This window comes from Narcine bancroftii, chromosome 10, assembly GCF_036971445.1.
Source record: "Narcine bancroftii isolate sNarBan1 chromosome 10, sNarBan1.hap1, whole genome shotgun sequence".
NCBI lineage: Eukaryota > Metazoa > Chordata > Chondrichthyes > Torpediniformes > Narcinidae > Narcine > Narcine bancroftii.
The window spans coordinates 44,918,503-44,940,382 of record NC_091478.1 but is presented as its reverse complement, the minus strand read 5'-3'; the positions used below and the strand labels follow the sequence as shown (position 1 = coordinate 44,940,382).

Here is a 21,880-nt window from a genome sequence, read left to right as displayed (position 1 = left end):
TGGGGCCGATGGGGGGCAAGTTTTTATTGTTGCTGCGCACAAAATCTCAGAAATAAATGTTGGAACTGAGAGAGATCTAAGCAACTCTTGACATTGCAATGGCATGATCACCACAGAATCCCATCCTCCCCCCCCACTCTCCTCCCCACAGCCGGAGAATCAAAATTATAATTCAGCCAGCAACCAAAGTACTGTGACTGGAAGAGACAAGACACACTCAGAGGTTGTGAATTCTGAGGCAAGCAATTTAATCCCGTTGAAACTCATGCTGATTGACTTCATGACTCTAATAATGCGTAGTTCAGATAGCACTTTCTTTTTAAATTTCAGATTTCTAGCATTTATAGATTTTCCTGATTTAACAAGCCTTCTGGACAATCATACCACTCAGACTTCTCTTGTGGTGACAAGCCACCCCCAATCACTCTTAGTGAAGTGGTGGCAAGCTGCCTTAGGTCTTGCATTAGACGTACTTCTGCGGTGTTACTGGGGGGAGGGAGTTGTAAGACTCGGATCTGGTGATAATGAAGAATAGGGCATGTGCGTACAAACCAGGAAGATGCATGACTTAGAATGGAATCATCCTTCATCTCTGGGTGGTAGAGACGGAAGAGTGTGCGGGGTCACTGCAGTGCACCCTACACCCTCTCCCCAGGAGCGATGGTTGGATTGTGGAGAGTATATAGACCGCAAGGCAAGCAGGATGCTTTCTCTAGGATGATGATGCCTTTGATGCTGCTCTCCACTAGCTCAGTGGAAATTATGCGTCTACATTCCTGATGTGATGAATAAATGACAGGAAGACGGTAGGGATTGGGGATTAAATTGCTTGCCTCAGAATTCACAACCTCTGAGTGTGTCTTGTCTCTTCCAGTCACAGTATTTTGGTTGCTGGCTGAATTATAATTTTGATTCTCCGGCTGTGGGGAGGGGAGGGGGGGGGGAGGATGGGATTCTGTGGTGATCATGCCATTGCAATGTCAAGAGTTGCTTAGATCTCTCTCAGTTCCAACATTTATTTCTGAGATTTTGTGCGCAGCAACAATAAAAACTTGCCCCCCATCGGCCCCATCTCACTTATAATGTCCCATGATCAATGCAGCCAGGACCAAAAACAATGCATGAATCTTTCCTAGAAAAATCTACTCCCGTTGAAACTCATGCTAGAATATCACACAAGACATGGGTTAATCCACTGGCCAAGTCTGGCCCACTCAGGTGCTAGGCCAGATCCTTGCTGAGGATGTACTGAGAGACAGGCAGTGTTGACGAGGTGGACTGAGGAGCCCCTATCCATACTCCAGTTGATGAGTTTCTGCGAGGTTCACCTGGAACTCGTTTGGTTTGGTACTTCCCCTTGGATCTCTGACGGCCACGAGGAGGTCATTCCTGGATTTCTTGTACATGCTGGGTATCCTGACTCGAATGCATCAGACCTGGACCAATCATGAGTAGATCTCACTGCTTGGCCCTGGTTTCTGGCTGCAGAATATTGGGCCCATTTGGTGCCAATAATTATTCCTATTTCCTGGAGCACTGGCTTATCAGGAGCTTTGCCATCAGTACTGATTGAGTCTGTTTTTTCAAACCTCTCAATATTTCTGTGTTCCAGATAATATTTTAATTTCTCAACTGATATACTCAAAACGATTAACTTGCCATTATTACATTGCTGTGTGCAAATTGATTGCCTTCACGTTTACTTCAGTCAAATACAATTCACAAAGTACATAATCTGTAAAGAATTTTGAATTTATTTTAAATTTTATCTAATTTATTTCACAGTGATATAAACCAAATTTATTTCTTTTATGTTCATAAAGAGGCTTATCAATTTTCAGGATGTCTGTATACACTTGAACATTGATTTGATATCCAGGCAGAAGTCTGCTGTGAGCAGCTGTACTAATTAGTTAGTTAATGAAAAACCAAGTTATCCTCAATCCCAGATGAATATCTAAGTAGAGATTTAATAACCAGGGCATCCATTTTTGAGTTGGTCAAATGCAAGAGAGCTTCCTGAAAGACTGCAGAGGGAAAACTCCACCTGATAGAAAAATTCATGAGAAGGGTTGATCAGATTCAATCCTGATGCTTGGTCCTGTCTTTTCAGAGTCTGCAAGTTCTCCTGAGCATGTGGGTTTTATGTTGGTGCTCTGCTTCCCTCTTGTGACCTCACGCACTCTATTTGGTTGAATGGCTAATGTAACTTGCCCAAGTGTAAGGCAATGGCAAGGAGAACCACTGATGAGTTGATGGGCTGGAGGGAGAGGGAATAAGTTTCAGGGAAATAAAGAGAGGGGGAATGGGATGAATGGGACTGCTCCCCTTGGAGCTAACATGGAACAAATAGGTTGAGAGGCATCCTCTTACCCCACCCCCCAAAAAAGGTATGGGCTTGTAGGTTAATTGTAGGTAATTCAGCAGCATGGGTTTCAATGGCCAAAATTGTTGTAAATAAAAAAAATTAAAATAGATGCTTAATAGATGGTAAAGTCTTGCCTCATGATGTAGTGAGCAAAATTGAAAACTTAGTTGAAGACATCATTTGAAAGGGATTTGTGAGGAACTGGAAAGGATGAAAGGGGAAAGAGATAAGGAGATCATAAAATAGGAAACTGTTTCAAGACCAGATATGAATGAGGGCAGGTCCACTGAGGAGATAAAGCTTCCTTCTGCATTGCAGCTTCTACTGATCTGGGAGTTACAAAAAATTGACACTTGATCTACTGGATCTGCATTTCAATGATCTATTTGGATCCGTAAATAGACGTGTATTCCTGCTCCAAAACGCAAGCAAGACTCAATTACACCAGTCACTGAGATTACTCTGGTCTGACCTCTGCGCATCTTACCACAATATTGTATCAAGTTGCAGACGCCAGGCCGCAATATATAAATACAATCTACATAAAGGATTTAGAGAATGTCATTTGCCAGCTGTTAGTTAAAACTGCAATAACCACATTAGTAGCAAAGTAAAGTGAATCTTTATGGGCTTTGGTGCATTCAGTAACAGGAGCCAGCCAATGGGTTTGCAGGTTGTCCTTTGCTCACAACTGCCTGACCATTATTCTATATTTTCAAATCCCCAGCAACTGATGTCCGATGATGTACTTTGACATTACCAGTTCTCCCTGCTGAATGATGTGGAATTCAGTCATTTCTACTTCTACAGTATTAACTAAAATTGGGCAACATAGTTAGTGTAGTGTTTAGTGCAACACTGTTGCAGTGCCAGTGATCCGGGTTCAAAACTGGTGCTGTCTGTAAGGAGTTTGTACATTCTCCCTGTGACCCGCATTGTTTTCTCTGGATGCTCCAGTTTTCCACCCCCTCCACCCAAAAAAAACATGGGTTTTAATTAATCTTTAAAATTGAATTAAAATGAAACATACAGCATTGTAACAGGGCCTTTTGGTCCACGAGTCCGTGCTGCCCAATTATATCCAATTGACCAGCACCCTGGTTCATTTTGAACGGTGGGAGGAAACCAGAGCCCTCGGGGAAAACCCACACCGATACAAAAAGAAAGAACAAACTCCTTACAGACAGTGCTGGATTTGAACCCCCCCCCCCCACCCCGCCCCATCGCCTGGTAGGTTAATTGGGTGTAATTCCTTGGCATGGGTTTCATAGGCCGGAAGGGCCTTCGACCATGCTGCATAATAAACATAAAAGTTATTATTTTTGCTAATTATTTGGTATTTGAGAATTGCAGAGCACGTATTGAGGCCAGTTACACTCAGGCCAGTTCAATGGGACTTCAGGCATACAGTGAAACTGGTGCCTGTGGAATATTGGTGCTGGAAAGGTCAGGTATTTCAGAGGAGTGGATGTTATTTCAAGGCACTTTTATTTCAAATTTTTCTGTTGTACTGAAGTTGAGTAAATTTTCCAGAGAATCCGATGTTATACAACATACCAACACTCCAGACCCAAGTTGCTGCCATAAACCTCCCCACAATGCTGACGGCTGGTGTTGTGGACCCACCCCTGTCTCTAGCCACACATCTGACAGACAGTGTAGATCCTAGCCTCTGGATTCACATCTTGGATGGGTGTTGGTTCACATTCTGCACCAATTAGTGAGCCATCCTTCAATGCTCCGATAGCTCAGTGGTTAGAGCACCAGGAATCACAAGTTCGTTCCTTGCTGGGGCATCACTTCTCTGAGGGGCACTGGACAAAGTGGCAACTCTCTGTCTTTTTTACGGTAGACAAAGTTAAAGAATTTCATGTATGTAACAACTCTACATGTAGTATTACGTGACAATAATGGAACCTTTATCTTTACCTTTATTCGTCTCGATTATCCACCAGGGTTTCTGAACAATTGGAGCCTGCATTTTTGGAGCTTAACTCCATTCACCCCAGGTTTGTGCCCATAACCCATTGATCCTTTACTCTCCAATACAGGTATACTTCCCCGTTCATGTCTCATGGAATCAGCCTCTGCCTTTGAGACCCTGAAACTCTGAGATTCGTTTTGCATCATTTTACCCTTCAGGTCTCTGGATATTAGTGGGCTCCGCTGTAGCACAGCAGGTAGTCCTGCTCTCTGATCCACCAATCCAGGCTCAGTCCTAACTTCTCAAGCTGTCTGTGTGGAGTTTGTATGTTCTCTTGCTTGTATCTCAACACACACAGCACGATTCTACTGAAAAGCATTTTAGAGAGAGAGATGCTGAGAGTTCATGGTCATTCACATAAGCATAATGTCTAAATCCACTAAAATTCTACTTGCTTGTTGCAGCCAGGCAAGTACGTAATGCACAGAGCCTTATATTGAACTTGAGTTACTTTGGAGTGGGCAAGCAATGAGATATTACTTCAGTGTGCCCACAGACTACATATGTAAATGCCTGTTGTTCTGCTACGTCATGAGGTTAGTCATTGACTCATGCAGCATAGAAGCCTGCCCTTTGTCCCAACTTGTCTTGGCCAACCAGGTTGCCATTTTGGGCTCGTCTCATTTGCCTCCATTTGGTCCATATCCTTCTAAACCCTTCCTGTCCATATTATCTGCCCATGTCTTTCTGAATGTTCTAAATGTACCCCCTTTTTATCAATTCCTCTGGTTGCTTGATCCAGATACAGACCACCCACTGAGAATCCCAGGGGTTGGCCCATGCTCCCAGAGGATTGTCAAAGATTTCCTGCACCATTCACAATTTCTCTCAGATTGCCACAGGTTCCTGGAGGAGGTGGATGCAGTGGGGTGCCAGTCCAGTGGTCACAGGTTCCAAGAGATGGTCAGAAATCCCCATGGGTCGTTGCAATTTTCCTGAGGTTGTAACGAGTTAAGTTTCGAGTTTGTTTGCCGCAAGTACCTCGTACATTGAGGAAGGTTCTTTCACAAATTAACCAACAGATTATCTCTAACATTTATACAGCCACGTGAAGAGCGCAACTTACAGAGTGTACAGTTATAGAGCAAGTCTATAAGGAAATTTAAAGGAAAGGCATTTGTGGTGCAGCAAGTATTACAGTGCAGGTAGAACAGAGCAGAAAGGTTGTGTGTGACAGGTATGAGAAGAAAGGATCTTTGAGGAGCTCGCAGGATTTCACAGCACCATTATAATCAGGAATAGCCACGTAGAATGATGTAGTTGTGGAGATTACAGGAGTTGAAGAAAATCACTGCTGCCTCACGGATAGTCGTTAACGACTGTTCTTATTCACATTCAGTGCTCCCCTTTTTGAGCTCAGTGACCTGGTGCGTTGTGACATCATAATCGCTGCCCAGGGTGTGCACTGGAATGGATGCTGGAGTCAGAGAGAAACCTCTGACAATGCCATTTCCCCATGGCTGCCCCGCCACGTGGTGATACAAGCAGGGCTGGTTTACCATGAGGATGCGTGCCACCACACAACCCCTCCCAGAACCTGTCGCTTTGGTGGCCGGCCCCGATGCTTGGGCGCGGCCGTCTGCACTGACTGTGATAAGTCCAAATGAGCAGCTTTTAAGCGGTCCACAGTCAACAGTTCTTCCCTGCCCCCCACATCTAAAGTAAAAGTCTCACCCGACCGCTGGAGAACCTTGTACGGCCCTTTCTATGGGCGCTGCAGCGGGGCCCTCTGTGGTCCTCTGCGGATGAACACAAATTGCGCCACATCCAGATCTTTCAGTCCATGGGATGGTCGGTGCCGTGGTGCGATGGGGGCGTCATTTACGGAGGTCCGCGAGCCATTCACCTTCGTTGTGCGTCGTCTTGGCATCCAGGCAGAAGAATTCACCTGGCAGGGTTAGTAGTGCACCGTAAACTACTTCTGCTGACGAGGCTTGCAGGTCCTCCTTGGGCACTGTCCTAATCCCAAGAAGAACCCAGGGCAACTCGTCCACCCAGTCGGGGCCGGAAAGTCTTGCCATCAGAGTGGACTTTAGGTGTCGGTGGAACCTCTCTACCAACCTGTTAGACTCTGGGTGGTAGCCTGTGGTGTGGTGCAGTGTTACCTCTAAAAGCCTTGCCAGCTGCGACCATAGTGCAGATGTAAATTGGGCACCTCTGTCACTCGTGATGTGTGCCGGCACGCTGAAATGAGTGATCCCCTGGCTGACCAGGGCTTTAGCACACGTCTCTGCTGATGTCTCATGGAGCGGGATGGCTTCCAGCCACCTGGTTGCTCTGTCCACTATGGTAAACAGGTACCGCAACTCTCTGGACACCGGCAAGGGGTCAACGACATCCACGTGTATATGCTGGAACCTCTGCGTTGCTGACTCGAAATGTTGAACAGTAGTCTGTGTGTGCCTGTGGACTTTAGATGTCTGGCACCTGATGCAGATGCGGGTTAGCACTGCCACCTCCTTCTTGAGACCATGGCAGACGAATTGCTGCACCACCATACGCACAGTAGTCTTTACTGAGGGGTGGGTGAGATCATGGATAGAGCTGATGACCCTTGCCCCCCACTCCTGTGGGACTACCGGGCATGGTAATCCCGGTGGAGGTGTCACAGAGCAGCGGCTGGGCGGAGTCAGGAAGCTGGATATCCTCAGGCTGAAGACCTGAGATGGCGGTCCAGAGAGCTTGAGTTTCGGCGTCGTGCTGCTGAGCCTGCGCTAGTTGCGTGTAATCGAGGCCAGGAGCTAGTGTGCTGATGGCCGGGTGGGAGAGCGCATTTACGACCACATTGTCATTGCCTGCCCTGTGCCAGATGTCTGTCGTGAATTCGGACTTGGAGGACAGGTGGAGCTGTTGCTTGGCCGACCAGAGGTCCTTGGCTATAGCCAGTGCTTGGGTGAGGGGCTTGTGATTGGTAAAAACGGTGAAAGTTCTGCCCTCCAAGAAGTATTGGAAGTGACGGATGGCCAGGTACAGTGCCAGGAGCTCCTGGTTGAATTCACTGTATTTAAGTTGCGGCAGCCACAACTGCTTACTGAAAAAGGCTAGTGGGCATCACTGCCCATCCAGCCACTGTTCCAGTACTCTCCCACCGTGGCGGAAGCGTCAACCAAGAGCGTCGTGTGTGCTTCCGGGCACGTGTACACCAACAAAGTTGCCTCTGCGAGGGCCTGTTTCATTGCAGTGAAAGCCTTGTCCGCCTCCTCCGACCAGGGCAGGGTCTTCTCTTTCGTCGCGATCAGCACAAAAAGAGGGCGCATGATGCGGGCGGCATTGGGGATGAATCTATGGTAAAAATTTACCATTCCCACAAATTCCTGCAGGCCCTTCAGGGAGGAGTGTTTAGTAAAATGCTGGACAGCTGCCACTTTCTCCGGTGCTGGAGCAGCCCCAGCTGAGATGGTGTGCCCCAGGAACTGCAATGTCTGTTTCCCAAACTGGCATTTGGCCTTGTTGACCGTGAGGCCGAATTCTGCCAGCCGGGCGAACAGGGTACGGAGATGGGTCTTGTACTCTTTGTGGCTGTGGCTGGCTACCAGGATGTCATCTAGGTAGATAAAGACAAATGTCCAAATCCCTACCCACTGCATGCATGAGGCGCTGGAACATCTGGGCCGCATTTTTCAACCCAAACGGCATCCAGAGGAATTCGAACAAGCCGAAAGGGGTGATAATGACGGTCTTTCCAACGCCATTGGGGTGGACCAGGATCTGGTGGTGTCCGCGCACCAGATAGACTTTTGAAAAGAACTTTGCACCATTGAGGTTGACTGCGAAGTCATGGATATGGGGGACCGAGTACCTGTCTGGAGTCATTTAACCATCTGTAGTCTCCGCAGGGCCTCCAACCCCCTGATGACTTTGGGACCATGTGCAGTGGTGCCGCCCAAGCGCTGTCCAACCACTGAACGATGCCCAACTCCTGGACCCTGGACAATTCCTCCTTTGCCTGTTTTAGCTTCTCCGGTGGCAGCCGTTTAGCCCTGGTGTGCAGCGGGGGGCCTTTTGTGGAGATGTAATGAAAAACTCCATGGCGAGGAAGGCGATGTCGAAGTGTGGCTCCAGGATGGCAGGGAACTCACTGAGTATCTTGGTGAACTCGTCTGCGGTGGTGGTTACCGTGGTGATTTTGGGTCTGTCGTCGTCTACCAAGCCCAGGCACACTGAGCAAAAGGTGCGGGTGTTGAGCAGCCTCATGCCCCTCACGTCCACCAGCAGGCCATGAGCCCTTAGGAAGTCAGCCCCTAACAGTACGGTGCCCATTGAGGCCAGGACGAACCTCCAAATGAACTTTTCATCCCTGATCTGTATCTGTGCCCTATGGGTGCTATAGGTCTTGATTGCGGAACCATTGGTAGCCCGCAGGGTCGGACCAGGGGCCAAGGTTCATGTTTCCAGTGCTGTAGGGAGGAGGGTGCTCAGCTTGGCCCCTGTGTCCACCAGGAACCGGCGGCCGATGGACTTGTCAGTGATGTAAAGGAGGCTGTTCACGTGGCCAACTGTCGCAGCCATCGAAGGTGGTTGGCCTAGCCGTTCCCTTGGAAGTCGCAGGGCTTGCTGGAAGTCGCAGGGCTGATGATACTTGCTGGCTTTCACTCCCCAGCGCTGGTGATAAAAGCACCATGTTGACTGGGTTTCCTCCTGCTTGTGCTTGGGGATATCCTGCAGATGGCGGGGCCCTGGCTTGGAGACTTGGCTGAGGGCTGCCTTGTTCTCCTGTTTTGCATGTCAGAGGACATCTGCCCAGGCTGTGCCCTTGCAGGGGTCGGAAAAGTCCTCTTCGGACAGATGGTGCCGGATATCTTTTGGCATCTGTTCAAGGAATATCTGGCAGAAGAGGAAACATGGCTCATGATCCTCTGCCAGGGCCAGCATTTTGTCCATGAGGGCTGAGGGGCTGCGATCCCCAACCCATCCAGAGCTTGCCCATTGCTGGTGGCTGGTTAATGATGTCGTCCAGCCTCACTGCTGTGTTCTGGTCCAGCATGCCCACAATGTGGTTAAATTTTGTGGGGTTGGCTGAGATATTGTGGAGGTGGAATTGTGCCTCTGCCTGCCCAAACCACGTCCATGGGTGATGGGGCCAGAAGGGGGGGAAGTTTGAGGGCTACAGCTTTCACTTCGGCTGCATCCATCATTCGCTGGTTCCAGATAGACATCTGGGCCCATCGGGGTCACCACTGTGGTAATTGCAGGAGTTGAAGGAAATCACTGCTACCACACTGATGGTCGTTAACGTCTGTTTTTATTCCAATTCAGCACGCCCCTTTAAGGGCAGCAGGAGCTTGGTCACCTGGTGCATTGTGACATCATAATCGCTGCCCAGGGTGCGCTATCGAAGGGATGCTGGAGTCAGAGAGAAACCTCTGATGACGCCATTTCCCCATGACTGCCCCACCACGTGGTGATACAAGCGGGACCAGTTTGCCATGAGGATGTATGCCGCCACATGGTTTCCTGGGGGAATCCATATTCTCCCTGCAGCCCATGCCCTCCAAGTCCTGCCAACACCTTTATAAACACAGTTTTGTCCCACAACACCCTTCCTCAATGCAGCCCAACCCAAAGCCAGATCAATGTATTTACCAATGTCCCCCATCACCCAGCCAGTCCCATTGGCAGTGCGACCTAGACCCTTCTTTAATGGAGTCAAACATTTAGGTCCCTACTCAATGAAGCTTAACACATTTCCAGGCCTGCACCCCATACCACTCCAAGAAATGTTCAAACTCTCACTGATGATGACAAACTACTTTGTGTTGCTGTCTCTCGGGTCACAAGAGAAACATTAACTCTCCTGGCAACTGGCCCCTTTGTCCAGCTGATCCTGATTTTGCACAGCTGCCTTTGCTCTGCAGCAGATCTTCCCGTTACAGCTGACCTTGTTGCAGCGCCAGGTCATTTTCTACCATGGAGCCTCCCATTCCGGACTTGCTCTCCTTCTTTTACAGTTAACCCTCCAGCAGTGAAGCTCTGCCCAGCCGCTTGTCCTCTGGGCAACTGACTGTTCCAAATGTGGATTAAAACTCGCCGACAGGACTGTTAAACTTGACAGCCTTGCTGAAACTTTCTGCAAACTGCAACTCAAGCCTCCGTCAAAAACCTGAACAAACAATTGTGGTAAGTGTGTTTTACTTCTCCTATACACAGCATTTAGCAGTAAAGGATATTGATAGGTTGTCCAATTGTAATCAGTGAAAAGACATCCAGTATAAGTACTAGAAATTATTGTTTCCCTCTGATTGGGACTTGTGGCAAGACAACCAATGATCTTTGCCTGATTTATGACAGCAGGTATTGTTTGTCACACACACACACACACACACACACACACACACACACACACACACACACACACACACACACACACACACACACACACACACACACACACACACACACACACACACACACACACACACACACACACACACACCCTTGCACAAGGACACTTATGGAATTTACCATAAGCAGCCATGAAAGGAATATCATCCACACAATTGGAACACTGACGCAGATACATCGATAGCTTTGCTTCTTTTCCACTGATGGTGATATCCTAGGCAGACTTACTGTACTGTTACTCATGCATAACAACAACATGGCAACCTGTATTTACGTAGTACCTTTGATGTAGTAAAATCATCATAGATAGTCTACCAGAACATTACCAAACAAAACTGTGACACTTAAGGATACAGTAAGGTTTGTGATAATGTCTTCATCTAGGGAGCAAATTTTCAGGGATCGTCTATTTAGGATGTGTCAAACAAGGAAGGAAATGGCTTTGGTCTTCTTGAGATTGAGTGAGAGGAAATTTCTGCTCATCGCAGAGTTCTTTGTAGCCGATAGGAGACTTGATTGCTGGTGGAGGTAGGAGATTTAAAGGCGGAGAACATGTGGCACTCCTGTGGTTGTTGCAGCCAATAGGAGGCGTGATTGTTGGTAGAGGCAGGTGATTTAAAGGAGGTGAGTGTGTGGAGTTTCTGTGGCCAATAAGATCAAGTAGAAGAGTGGCCAATGTGTGAGTGGGGCTCTAAGGCTTTGACCTGAGAGGCTGAGGTAGAACCTGAAAGCTCAGTAGGCAAGATGGCAGTCAGAGCAGTGGAGAATTCTCCCACCAGATGAGGGAGGTCAAAGATCCTTGTGGTCTCCCTACTGCAGTGGCATTACTAGGGTTGGTGTCACCCCCAGTGTGATAACTCATGGAGTCACCTCGCACCCCCACCCCCCCCCCCCCCCGCCGCCTCATGGACCTCCTCCTGTACCAGACCATACAAAATCCTTAGTCTTGTTTTTGTAATTCCCATAATTCGTAATTCCCATATATCACTGAATGCAATGGCAATAGTAGTGAGATAAACACTGGAAAAATTAAAACTACACCTTTAAATTACAATATCAAAAGCAGAGCCCATTTTGGCCCATAAGCACGTGCTCCCTAATTTACATTTACATTGTTTCATGTGGTTAAAATGAAAATTCGGAAAGAAAACAATCGAATTCCAAATAAAAATGTTTCTGAGATTATATAAATACTATCAACAAAATTGTTTTGTAAAATCTTTCTACATTATTAGTAACTGAGTGGAAGCCGTTTTTGATTTTTCTCCTTTAATCACTACTTCATTTTCAAAAAGGTTATTGATCTTGGTTCACAGATACTAATTTCCACAGTATTGTAGCTAAAACATGAGAAAATTTGACAAAAGCAGCGACTACAAACAACACCAGTAGCAACGAAAACAACAGTGCGTGCTTGCAGCGCGTGCAGATGAAACCAAGTGATTTGAAGTGTCATTGTAATTGGGTGAGCAGATTACAAGATTCAAAAAGTAAATGAGCATCGAGTTTTAGCCTTGTAGGTACGCTGCTGAAGATCCAGCTGCGCTGGATGGGTCACGTCTCCAGAATGGAGGACCATCGCCTTCCCAAGATCGTGTTATATGGCGAGCTCTCCACTGGCCACCGTGACAGAGGTGCACCAAAGAAAAGGTACAAGGACTGCCTAAAGAAATCTCTTGGTGCCTGCCACATTGACCACCGCCAGTGGGCTGATAACGCCTCAAACTGTGCATCTTGGCGCCTCACAGTTTGGCGGGCAGCAACCTCCTTTGAAGAAGACCGCAGAGCCCACCTCACTGACAAAAGGCAAAGGAGGAAAAACCCAACACCCAACCCCAACCAACCAATTTTCCCCTGCAACCGCTGCAATCGTGTCTGCCTGTCCCGCATCGGACTTGTCAGCCACAAACGAGCCTGCAGTTGACGTGGACTTTTTACCCCCTCCATAAATCTTCGTCCGCGAAGCCAAGCCAAAGAAGAAAGATATTGATACATGTAAGCTGGGTTTACGAAAAATGTTTCTATTGCTATAACTAACTACAAGGATATTTTTATAAAAGATAATAAATTTCTGCTGAAACACTGCACAAAAATTTTATAGACAGCATTTAGGTGTCACCCCCCACCACCCCCCCCCCCCCCCACGATGCAGTCACCTGGTGTTGTCCACACTCTCTCACTTACCAATGCTCTGCTGATGACGTCTGTGGGCATTGTATCCAGCTGCAGCTCCTCACGGTCAGGGTGAAGGAAATGGAACTGCAGTTGGATGCACTAAGGTTCATCTGAGATACTGTGGACATTGAGGATAAGCCTTTCACTGAAATCGTCACACCCAAGAGGGAAGTTGGCAGTTAGATGGGTGGCCATCAGAGAGGTGGGGGAGAAAGCAGACAATACAAGTTTCTCTAGTGGCCAACAGGTGGATGCTGGAAACTATTTGGATTCTGTTCGGAGGAATATCCATTCAGGGGCTAGTCAGTTCAGTGGCACTGAGACTAGTTTTGAGGCTCAGAAGGTAAGGGTGCAGGCAGGGAGGGTGATAATGATAGGAGACTTGGTAGTGAAGTTCTACTGATAGTGAGACTTGACCAGAAATTCTGTGGCCATGGGGTTCTGGCTGAGGAAGAGAATATTTCAGTAACAATTGAGTCTCGAGCAATGATTCTCAACCTTCCCTTCCCACTCACCTTCCACCTTAAGTAATCCCCTACTAATCACAGAGCACTTATGGCATTAGGATTACCTAACATGGAATGTGAGTGGAAAGAAAAAGTGTCCAAAGTGTCTCACCATTCCTGGCAAGTAAGAATTTTTCTTTATTCATATTGGGTAAGGCTTTATCTATGAACTTAGTGGAGGGCAGGTTACTGGGTTTGAATTTAAATTTTGTAAGTTACAGGAATTACCTGATTAAAGTGACCTTTACATAATTAAATACTACAATACTTACTTTTTTTTCTCTCAAATAATTTATATTGTGCACTGCCTTCTGTCTTTTAAACTGTAAATTCTTAAAGCATAACCGACGTTTCGGGCTTAACGTCGGCGATGTATCTTCACCTTTGCTACATAAAGGACCCTGTTTGACCTGCTGAGCTTCTCTAGCAGTTTGTGTTTTTATTTCAACCATGGTGTCTACAGATTTTTGTGGTGAGCCATCGGAAGAGTGCGCCTCAGTTACCAGAAAGTGTTGCATATGCACCCATAGGTGCTGGAAAAATGGGGATTCTATTGTACATGGACTTCAGCAAGACATGAGATAAAGTTTCACACGATACACTGCTCTGGAAGGTTCGATTGCATTGGATCTATAGAAGAATGGGTAGAAAATTGGCTGGTAGAAGATAGAGGGTGATGATGAAAGGTTGATTTTTTGGATTGGAGCCTGTGATGAGTGGTGCATCACAGGGCCCACTGCTAGACCCATTGTTATCGATGTTGATGATTTAGATGAAAGTTTGCATGGAATGATTAGCAAGTTTGTGAATGCCATTAAAGTGTCTGGTATTGCATATAGTGAAGACAGTTGCCAAAGGCTGCAGCAGAATCTTTATTGGTTGGGCAGGTGGGCAGATGAATGGTTGATGAAATTTGATACCGAGAAATGTGAGGTGCTGCACTTTGGAAAGTCCAACATGGGTCGGACCTACACAGTGGATGTAGGGATCTGGGGAGTGTTTTAGAGCAGTGGGATCCATGAATACCGATATATAGTACCTTGAAAGTGGCGAGGCAAGTAGATGGAATGGTCGAAAAGGCTTTCTGCACATTAACCTTCATCAGTCAGTGTTGAGTATGGAAGTTGGGAGGTCATGTTGCAATTGTATAATTGTTGGGGAGGCTCTCTTTGGAGAATTGTGTTCAGTGTTGGTCACCGTGCTGCAGGAAAGAGGTTGTCAATCTGGAGAGGGTTTAGAGAAGATTTATGAGGATATTGCCAGGAATTGGGGGTCTTAAGCTACAGGGAGAGGTTGAGCAGGCAGGGGTTTTATTCCTTGAAGTACAAGAGGAAGAGGTGTGATCTTATAGAGGTATGTGAGGTATAGACTGTGTCTTTTGCCCAGAGTAGGGGAAATGGCAATAGATTTAACAGGAACCTGAGAGGGAAACTTTTTTAAAACACAAAATGGAATAAGTTGCTGGTGTAAGTGATTGAAGCAGGTACTATTGCAATGTTCTAGAAAAATAAAAATTGGATAGATTTAGATCCGTGGTTCTTCAACTCACATACCATCTGAATAAATCCCTATGCCATAGTTGCTCTGTGATCAATAAGGGATTACTTCAAAGTTTTAATCATCCCTAATTGACTCGTTATGTGCATGGTTTCATAACTCCAAAGGAAATGGGCCAATGACAATTTTTCTCAAGCAAAATATTTCAGTAACAATTGAGTCTCGAGCAATGATTCTCAACCTTCCCTTCCCACTCACCTTCCACCTTAAGTAATCCCCTACTAATCACAGAGCACTTATGGCATTAGGATTACCTAACATGGAATGTGATTGGAAAGAAAAAGTTTAAAAACCACTGTTTTAGAGGGAAATGGGCCAAATTCAGGCAGGTGGGACTAGTGTGGGTGGAAGATTTTAGATGTCCTGGTCAAATTGGGGTGAAGGGCCTGTTTCCACGTTGTATGACTCTGACCCTATGGCTCCAGTCTGTAGAGGATGTTGGGCAAATGTCCTGTAATTGAGAAAGGGCAAAAGGATCAGGAGAGTTGGTGATGGTGGAGAGTTTTCCATAGTGTGTGTATATGTGTTGAGGAGTTTGTTGAGTCATGAACAGGAAGGGGCTGAGTGCTACCACAGAGCTGGGAACAGGAAGAGAAGCCCTTGGTCATGCTTAGCTGGCCATGGTTCAGCAGAGACATGGAACAAGAGCATGAGTAACATACAGTGAAAGGCTGCAGGCCAGAAGGATGTTACAAAAATGTTGAAGAGAGAGAGACCTAGGGTGCTGAAGTGGGCGAAAAGAATGCTGGTCTTCCTTTTGGTCAAGAAGTTTGAGTAACTTAGCTTCCAGGATGAGGAAATAAATTTGATTAGACATTGGCCTTGCAGAAGAAGCCATAGTGTGGTCGTAGGTGATTGCCTCTCTAACTGGAGGCTTGTGACTAGTGCCATGCTTCAGGGATCGGTGCTGGGCGCACTGTTGTTTGTTATCTCTACCGACAATCCAGATGATAGTGTGGTAACGTGGATCAACTAATCTGTTGGTGACATTAACACTGGGGGTGCAGTGAACAGTAGGAAGGCTTCCAAAGCTTGCAAGGGGATCAGATGGAAAACTGGGCAGTAAGGTGAAAGATGGAATTTAAAGCAGACAAATGTGAAATGTGGCACTTTGGGAGGTCAAACTGGGTTTAAGGTGAGAGGGAGTTGGTTTAAAGGAGATCTGTGGGGTAAATGTTTCACACAGTAGTTGATGTCTGTATTGAACTGCCAGAGGCAGGAGCCATAACCACATTTTAGAGATATAATTTGTTCAAGGCATGGAGAAAAATGCAATTAATGCAGGCAAGTGGGATAATTAAAGGTGAAGCTTGGCTCAGGCTCAAAATGTTGATATATATCTTTGCCTCCTATGGATGGTACTGAATTCCTCCAACATTTTTTTGATGATGAAAAGAGATGTGCTTGATGTGTCCGAGGACCTAAAGGTGGTCTTCTATGTTGGACAACTCCAGGGCTAAATTACCTTCATCGTAATCCAGTGGGATGTTGCTGACAATTTGTGTGAATTATTTGGAACTGAAATAGAAGGGATTTGAAGGATTCGGACAAAGAGATGTGGGAAAATTGAACATGGAATTTGGAGTTCATCAATGAAAGAAAGTCTGGGGACAGGTTCCCAAAGCTGGGACAGTCACACTCACACTATTGTCAATGTGGACAAGCCACCCTTGCACAGCTTTGCATCACTCCTAAAGGCACATGGCTGACAGAGATACATTCAATGCTGGCCCAGACTATACTGGCCCTGATGCAAGTCTAACATGCCTAAACACATCTGCATTTACTGTACTGATGACCACATCGATCATCAGCATTACCAGCACATCCACTCTGACGCTAGATTGCACTTATTTACAGTACTGGTCTGGACACGTGGGGCTCACGGACACCACTAGGATAGCATGCTTGCAATGTTGGTGCTGACACAGATTTCCTGCTGATGCACTTGTATTAGTGGAGCACAAACAATCATGTGATTATGTTGCACAGTCAGAACTGACACAGACAGTACATTGCTATTGGCAATGGGCTGGAGGCCTTGAGTTATAAGGAGAGATTGGACAGGCCAGGAGTTTTTATTTTCCCTGGAGCCAAGGAGGCTGAGGGGTGACAAATAGTTTTTAACATTGAGGAACAGAGATAATGTGAACGGTGACAGTCATTTTTCCCAGGGAGGAGAGTCTAAAACTGCGGGGCATAAGTTTATGGTGAGATGGGAAAGATCATGAAAGGTATCCGAGAGGCAACTTTATTACATTGGTAATGGGTGTGTGGAAAGAAGTGGTACATTTAAAAAAAATTTAAATTTAGACGTTCAGCATGCAAACAGCCCATTTTGGCCCATAAGCACGTGCTCCCTAATTTACACCCCATTAACCTACACCCCTGGTACATTTTGAATGGTGGCTGGAAACCAGAGCCCCTAGGCAAAAGCCACGCAGACACGGGGAGAATGTACAAACTCCTGACAGACAACGTGGGTCCCAAACACTGGCACTGTAAAGGCGTGGCGCTAACTGCTATGCCAACCGTAGTGCCCTGGAGGCAGGTACAATGACCGTATTTAAGATATTTGGGCAGGTACATGGATAGGATAGGAATATGAACGAAATTCAGGCAAATTGGACCAGTTTGGGAAGGCAGCTCGGTCAGCAATGAGGCATTTTGGTGGTGGTGTTTATCTCCATGTTTCTGTGCTGTGCAGCTCCATGACTCTCTGTGCACTGGGAGTTCTGATGGATACGTTGAAAGATGGAGTAAGGTCATGTAAGGCTGGATTATTTGTGTCATATCAGGGTTAAAATCAAAAGGGTATGGAAATTATTGCACTAAGTAGTGTGACATATTCCAGTCCCAAATGATGTCAAGGTTGGTGTCATATCAGTGTACTTAAGCTCAGCTATAAACAGAGCATGCAGGGAAAGATAATACAGCTATCCTGCTCTCTGAGGTAAAGTGTGTGACCTTTAAATGGCCTCCCCACAGCCTTGCACCCTTACCTGAAGGTTTTGTGATAAAGAAATACATCACCCTCCACCTTAGAGAGAGATGTAACTGGTAAAATTGAATGTTGAACTCTCTTCAACAGCACCGACCCGACAGAGTTAAGATGTGGTGCAAACACTAACTTCAAGCCAAGCAGATTCATAAATAGCTTGAGGTTATTTATTTCCTCACGCCAAATGTGCAGCCTTGTAACATTACCTGCTGGCATTTGAATGGGCTAAGCATTCAGATTTCTTTTTACTTTTGTGGCACAAATTAACCATTGTAATTTCAACCATCCATATTATTTTATTTAACTTGTGAACGCAAAGTCCTGCTTGTGAAGTTAAATGCATTTTGTTATATTGTTTGCAGGGAAAATGTCAGCTGTGGCACTGAATGTTCCACTGAAAATGGACTCAGAGGATCTCCAGATCCAAACGTTTACCGTTGAAAGGCTGATTCAGCCGTTGATCCTGCAGGTTGGGCTTTACATTTTCTAAACAGCAAAGTTCTTAGTTCATGAAACCTTGTAAAGATGTTTTATAAACCGGAGAGTCTCAATAAAAAGTCCAGCAAAAGATCAGTGACTAAACAGTCTTTCCCCAGATTAAGGGAATTGAGAGCCAGAAGACATGGGTTTAAATTGGTAAAAATACTGAGGAGGAGGAATTCCTTGAATGTTTACGGGACGGTTATCTAGACCAATATGTCGAGGAACCAACTCGGGAGCAGGCCATTTTAGATTTGGTATTATGCAATGATAAGGGGCTAATCAACAATCTTGTTGTACGAGGCTCTTTGGGTAGGAGCGATCACAAAATGATCGAATTCTCACTCGACATGGAGAGTGATGAAATTAAAACCGAGACTAAGGTCCTGAATTTAAATAAAGGGAATTATGATGGTATGAGACGGGAGTTGAGTAAGATTGATTGGGTGGTGTTTATGGGGGAGTTGTCTGTGGATAGACAATGGAAAGCATTCACAGATCTAATGGAGAAATTGCAAAAATTGTTTATACCGGTTTGGCATAAAAATAAACCAAAAAAGGTGACTCAACCATGGATAACAAGGGAAATTAGAGACAGCATTAGGTCCAAAGAGAGAACATATCAATTGGCCAAAAAAAGTACCACAACCGAAGACTGGGAGCAGTTCAAGATGCACCAAAGGAGGACAAAGGGATTAATCAAGAGAGCAAAAATAAATTACGAAAGTAAGCTTGCGGCAAATATAAAAACCAACTGCAAAAGCTTTTATAAATATGTCAAGAGGAAAAGATTGGTGAAATCCAGAGTAGGTCCCTTGCAGTCAGAATCAGGGGAATATATAATGGGGAATAAGGAAATGGCAGACCAATTAAATTCTTACTTTAGTTCTGTTTTTACAAGAGAGGATACAAATAACCTCCCAATGATGTTGGGAAACATAGAGACTAATGCAAGGGAGGAACTGAAAGAAATCAGTATCTCTAAGGACATGGTCTTGGGGAAATTGATGGGATTGAAGGTAGATAAATCCCAAGGGCCTGATAATCTACATCCTAGGGTACTTAAGGAAGTGGACATTCAGATAGCAGATGCTTTAAGAATTATTTTCCAGAACTCGATAGACTCAGGATCAGTACCCATGGATTGGAAGGTAGCTAATGTTACCTCACTATTTAAAAAGGGGGGTAGAGAAAAAGCGGGGAATTATAGGCCGGTGAGCCTTACATCAGTAGTGGGCAAAATGATGGAATCCATTATTAAGGATGTAATAGCGGAGCTATCCCTTTAGTTAGAAGGGATCGGACGGAGTCAACATGGATTTACAAAAGGTAAATCGTGCTTGACAAATCTATTGGAATTGTTTGAGATGGTGACAGGTAAAATAGATGGGGGTGAGCCAGTGGATGTGGTGTACCTGGACTTCCAAAAGGCCTTCGATAAGGTCCTGCATAAACGACTGGCTTACAAAATCAAGGCTCATGGGATTGGGGGCAGAGTATTGATGTGGATTGAGAACTGGCTGGCAGGTAGAAGACAGAGAGTTGGGATAAATGGCTTGTTTTCTGAGTGGCAGGCGGTGACCAGTGGGGTGCCACAGGGATCTGTACTGGGACCCCAGCTGTTCACAATTTACATTAATGATCTGGATGAGGGGATTGGATGTAATATCTCCAAATTTGCAGATGACACTAAGCTAGGAGGGGTTGTGTGCACAGAAGAGCGGGTCAGGAAGCTCCAGTGTGATTTGGATAACTTGAGGGACTGGGCAAATACATGGCAAATGCACTACAATGTGGATAAATGTGAGGTTATCCACTTTGGTAATACAAACCGGAGTGCAGATTACTATTTGAATGGCAATAGATTAAGAGATGGGGAAGTGCAGAGAGACCTAGGGGTACTTGTACACCAGTCTCTGAAGGCGAGCATGCAGGTAGAGCAGGTGGTTAAAAAGGCAAATGGTATGTTGGCCTTCATATCAAGAGGGTTTGAGTATAGGAACAAGGATACCTTACTGCAGCTGTACAGGGCCTTGGTGAGACCACACCTGGAGTATTGTGTGCAGTTTTGGTCACCTTATCTAAGGAAGGATGTTCTTGCAATGGAGGGAGTACAAAGGTGATTCACCAGGCTGATACCTGGAATGGCAGGAATGACTTATGAGGAAAGATTGCGCAAATTGGGATTGTACTCGCTGGAGTTTAGAAGATTGAGAGGGGATCTCAGAGACATATAAAATTCTGGCAGGACTGGAGAGAATGGATGCAGATGGGATATTTCCAATGATGGGAAAATCCAGAACCCGGGGCCATGGTTTGAGGATAATAGGCAAACCATTTAGGACCGAGATGAGGAGGAATTTCTTTACCCAGAGGGTGGTGAATCTGTGGAATTCATTGCCACAGAGGGCAGTAGAGGCAGGTTCATTAAATATATTTAAGAGGGAATTAGATATATTTCTTCAGTATAAGGGTATTAAAGGTTACGGAGAGAAGGCGGGGACGGGGTACTGAACTTTAAGATCAGCCATGATCTCGTTGAATGGCGGAGCAGGCTCGAAAGGTCAAATGACCTACTCCTGCTCCTATCTTCTATGTTTCTATGTTTCTAAGGTGAGGTGTGGAGAGATTTAATAGAAATCTGTGGGGGGGGGGCCGAAAGTTTTTTTAAAAGACAGTGGGTAGGTAGTGAATGCATGGAGCTGGCTGCTAGAGGAGGTGGTTGAGGCATGTACATTTGCAACATTTAAGAAATATTTGGACAGATACATGGATGGGCTGGGTTTAGAGGGAGATGGACCAAATGCAGGCAAATGGGCCTAGGAAGGGTGGAGTTTTCTCGGCAGCATGGGCAAGTTGGGCCAAAGGGCCTGTCTCTATGATCTCTGACCATACCTTTTCACAGAACAAAATAATGCTACAATTGCCTATGAAGAGCAAGATCAGAGATTGACTGCACTTACTGACCCTCTCTTTTGGTCTCGTTATGCAAGAAAGGTTTATCTTGTATTGGAAGTAACGGCGAGGAGATGATTAGTTTTGTTTTTGAATGCAAGAGTTGTATTATGAGAAAAGGCGGAATAGCCTGGATTTATTCATGAGAGGAAAAAATAACTCAGATGCTGAGGGAACTTGACAGTGTGAGAGTATTTTTCCTAGCAGTGGGATCCTCTAATTCAGTGAGATATGTTTGAAGAGGATGTTCGAAACCCACATCCCCAACAGAATTTTGTCACGATGTAGCTCAAACTATCACACAAACTTTCCTCCCTTCCACCGACCACATCTGTAACTCCCAATACCTTATTAAATGACTCACCTCAGCTTGGGCAATGCTCTATTCACCCTCGTCCTGAATTGGGGATGCAGGAGGGTGGGAATGGGGGGGGTGGGGTGGGAGGGGGAAGGGGGACGATTCACCAGTATGAGATCACATACCACCAGATTCCAGAACTGTTTTTTTTCCC

The 21,880-nt window shown here is 45.8% G+C and overlaps 1 protein-coding gene across 6 annotated transcripts in view; it reads left to right on the top strand.

Annotated features, from left to right (window-relative positions):
- The first annotated feature begins 9,729 nt into the window (after positions 1 to 9,729).
- LOC138744504 (catenin alpha-3-like) overlaps positions 9,730 to 21,880 on the top strand; it is a 1,801,283-nt gene continuing 1,789,132 nt past the window's right edge. For 2 of the 6 annotated variants that reach the window (XM_069900796.1, XM_069900797.1), the window contains exons 1-2: positions 9,736 to 10,469; positions 18,296 to 18,402. In XM_069900796.1, the coding sequence (XP_069756897.1) occupies positions 18,301 to 18,402 (102 nt within the window). In that variant the 5' untranslated portion in view covers positions 9,736 to 10,469; positions 18,296 to 18,300. Of the gene's footprint in view, positions 10,470 to 18,295; positions 18,403 to 21,880 lie in introns of all 6 variants that reach the window. The other 4 variants (XM_069900799.1, XM_069900800.1, XM_069900798.1 and 1 more) reach the window with 3 other exon arrangements.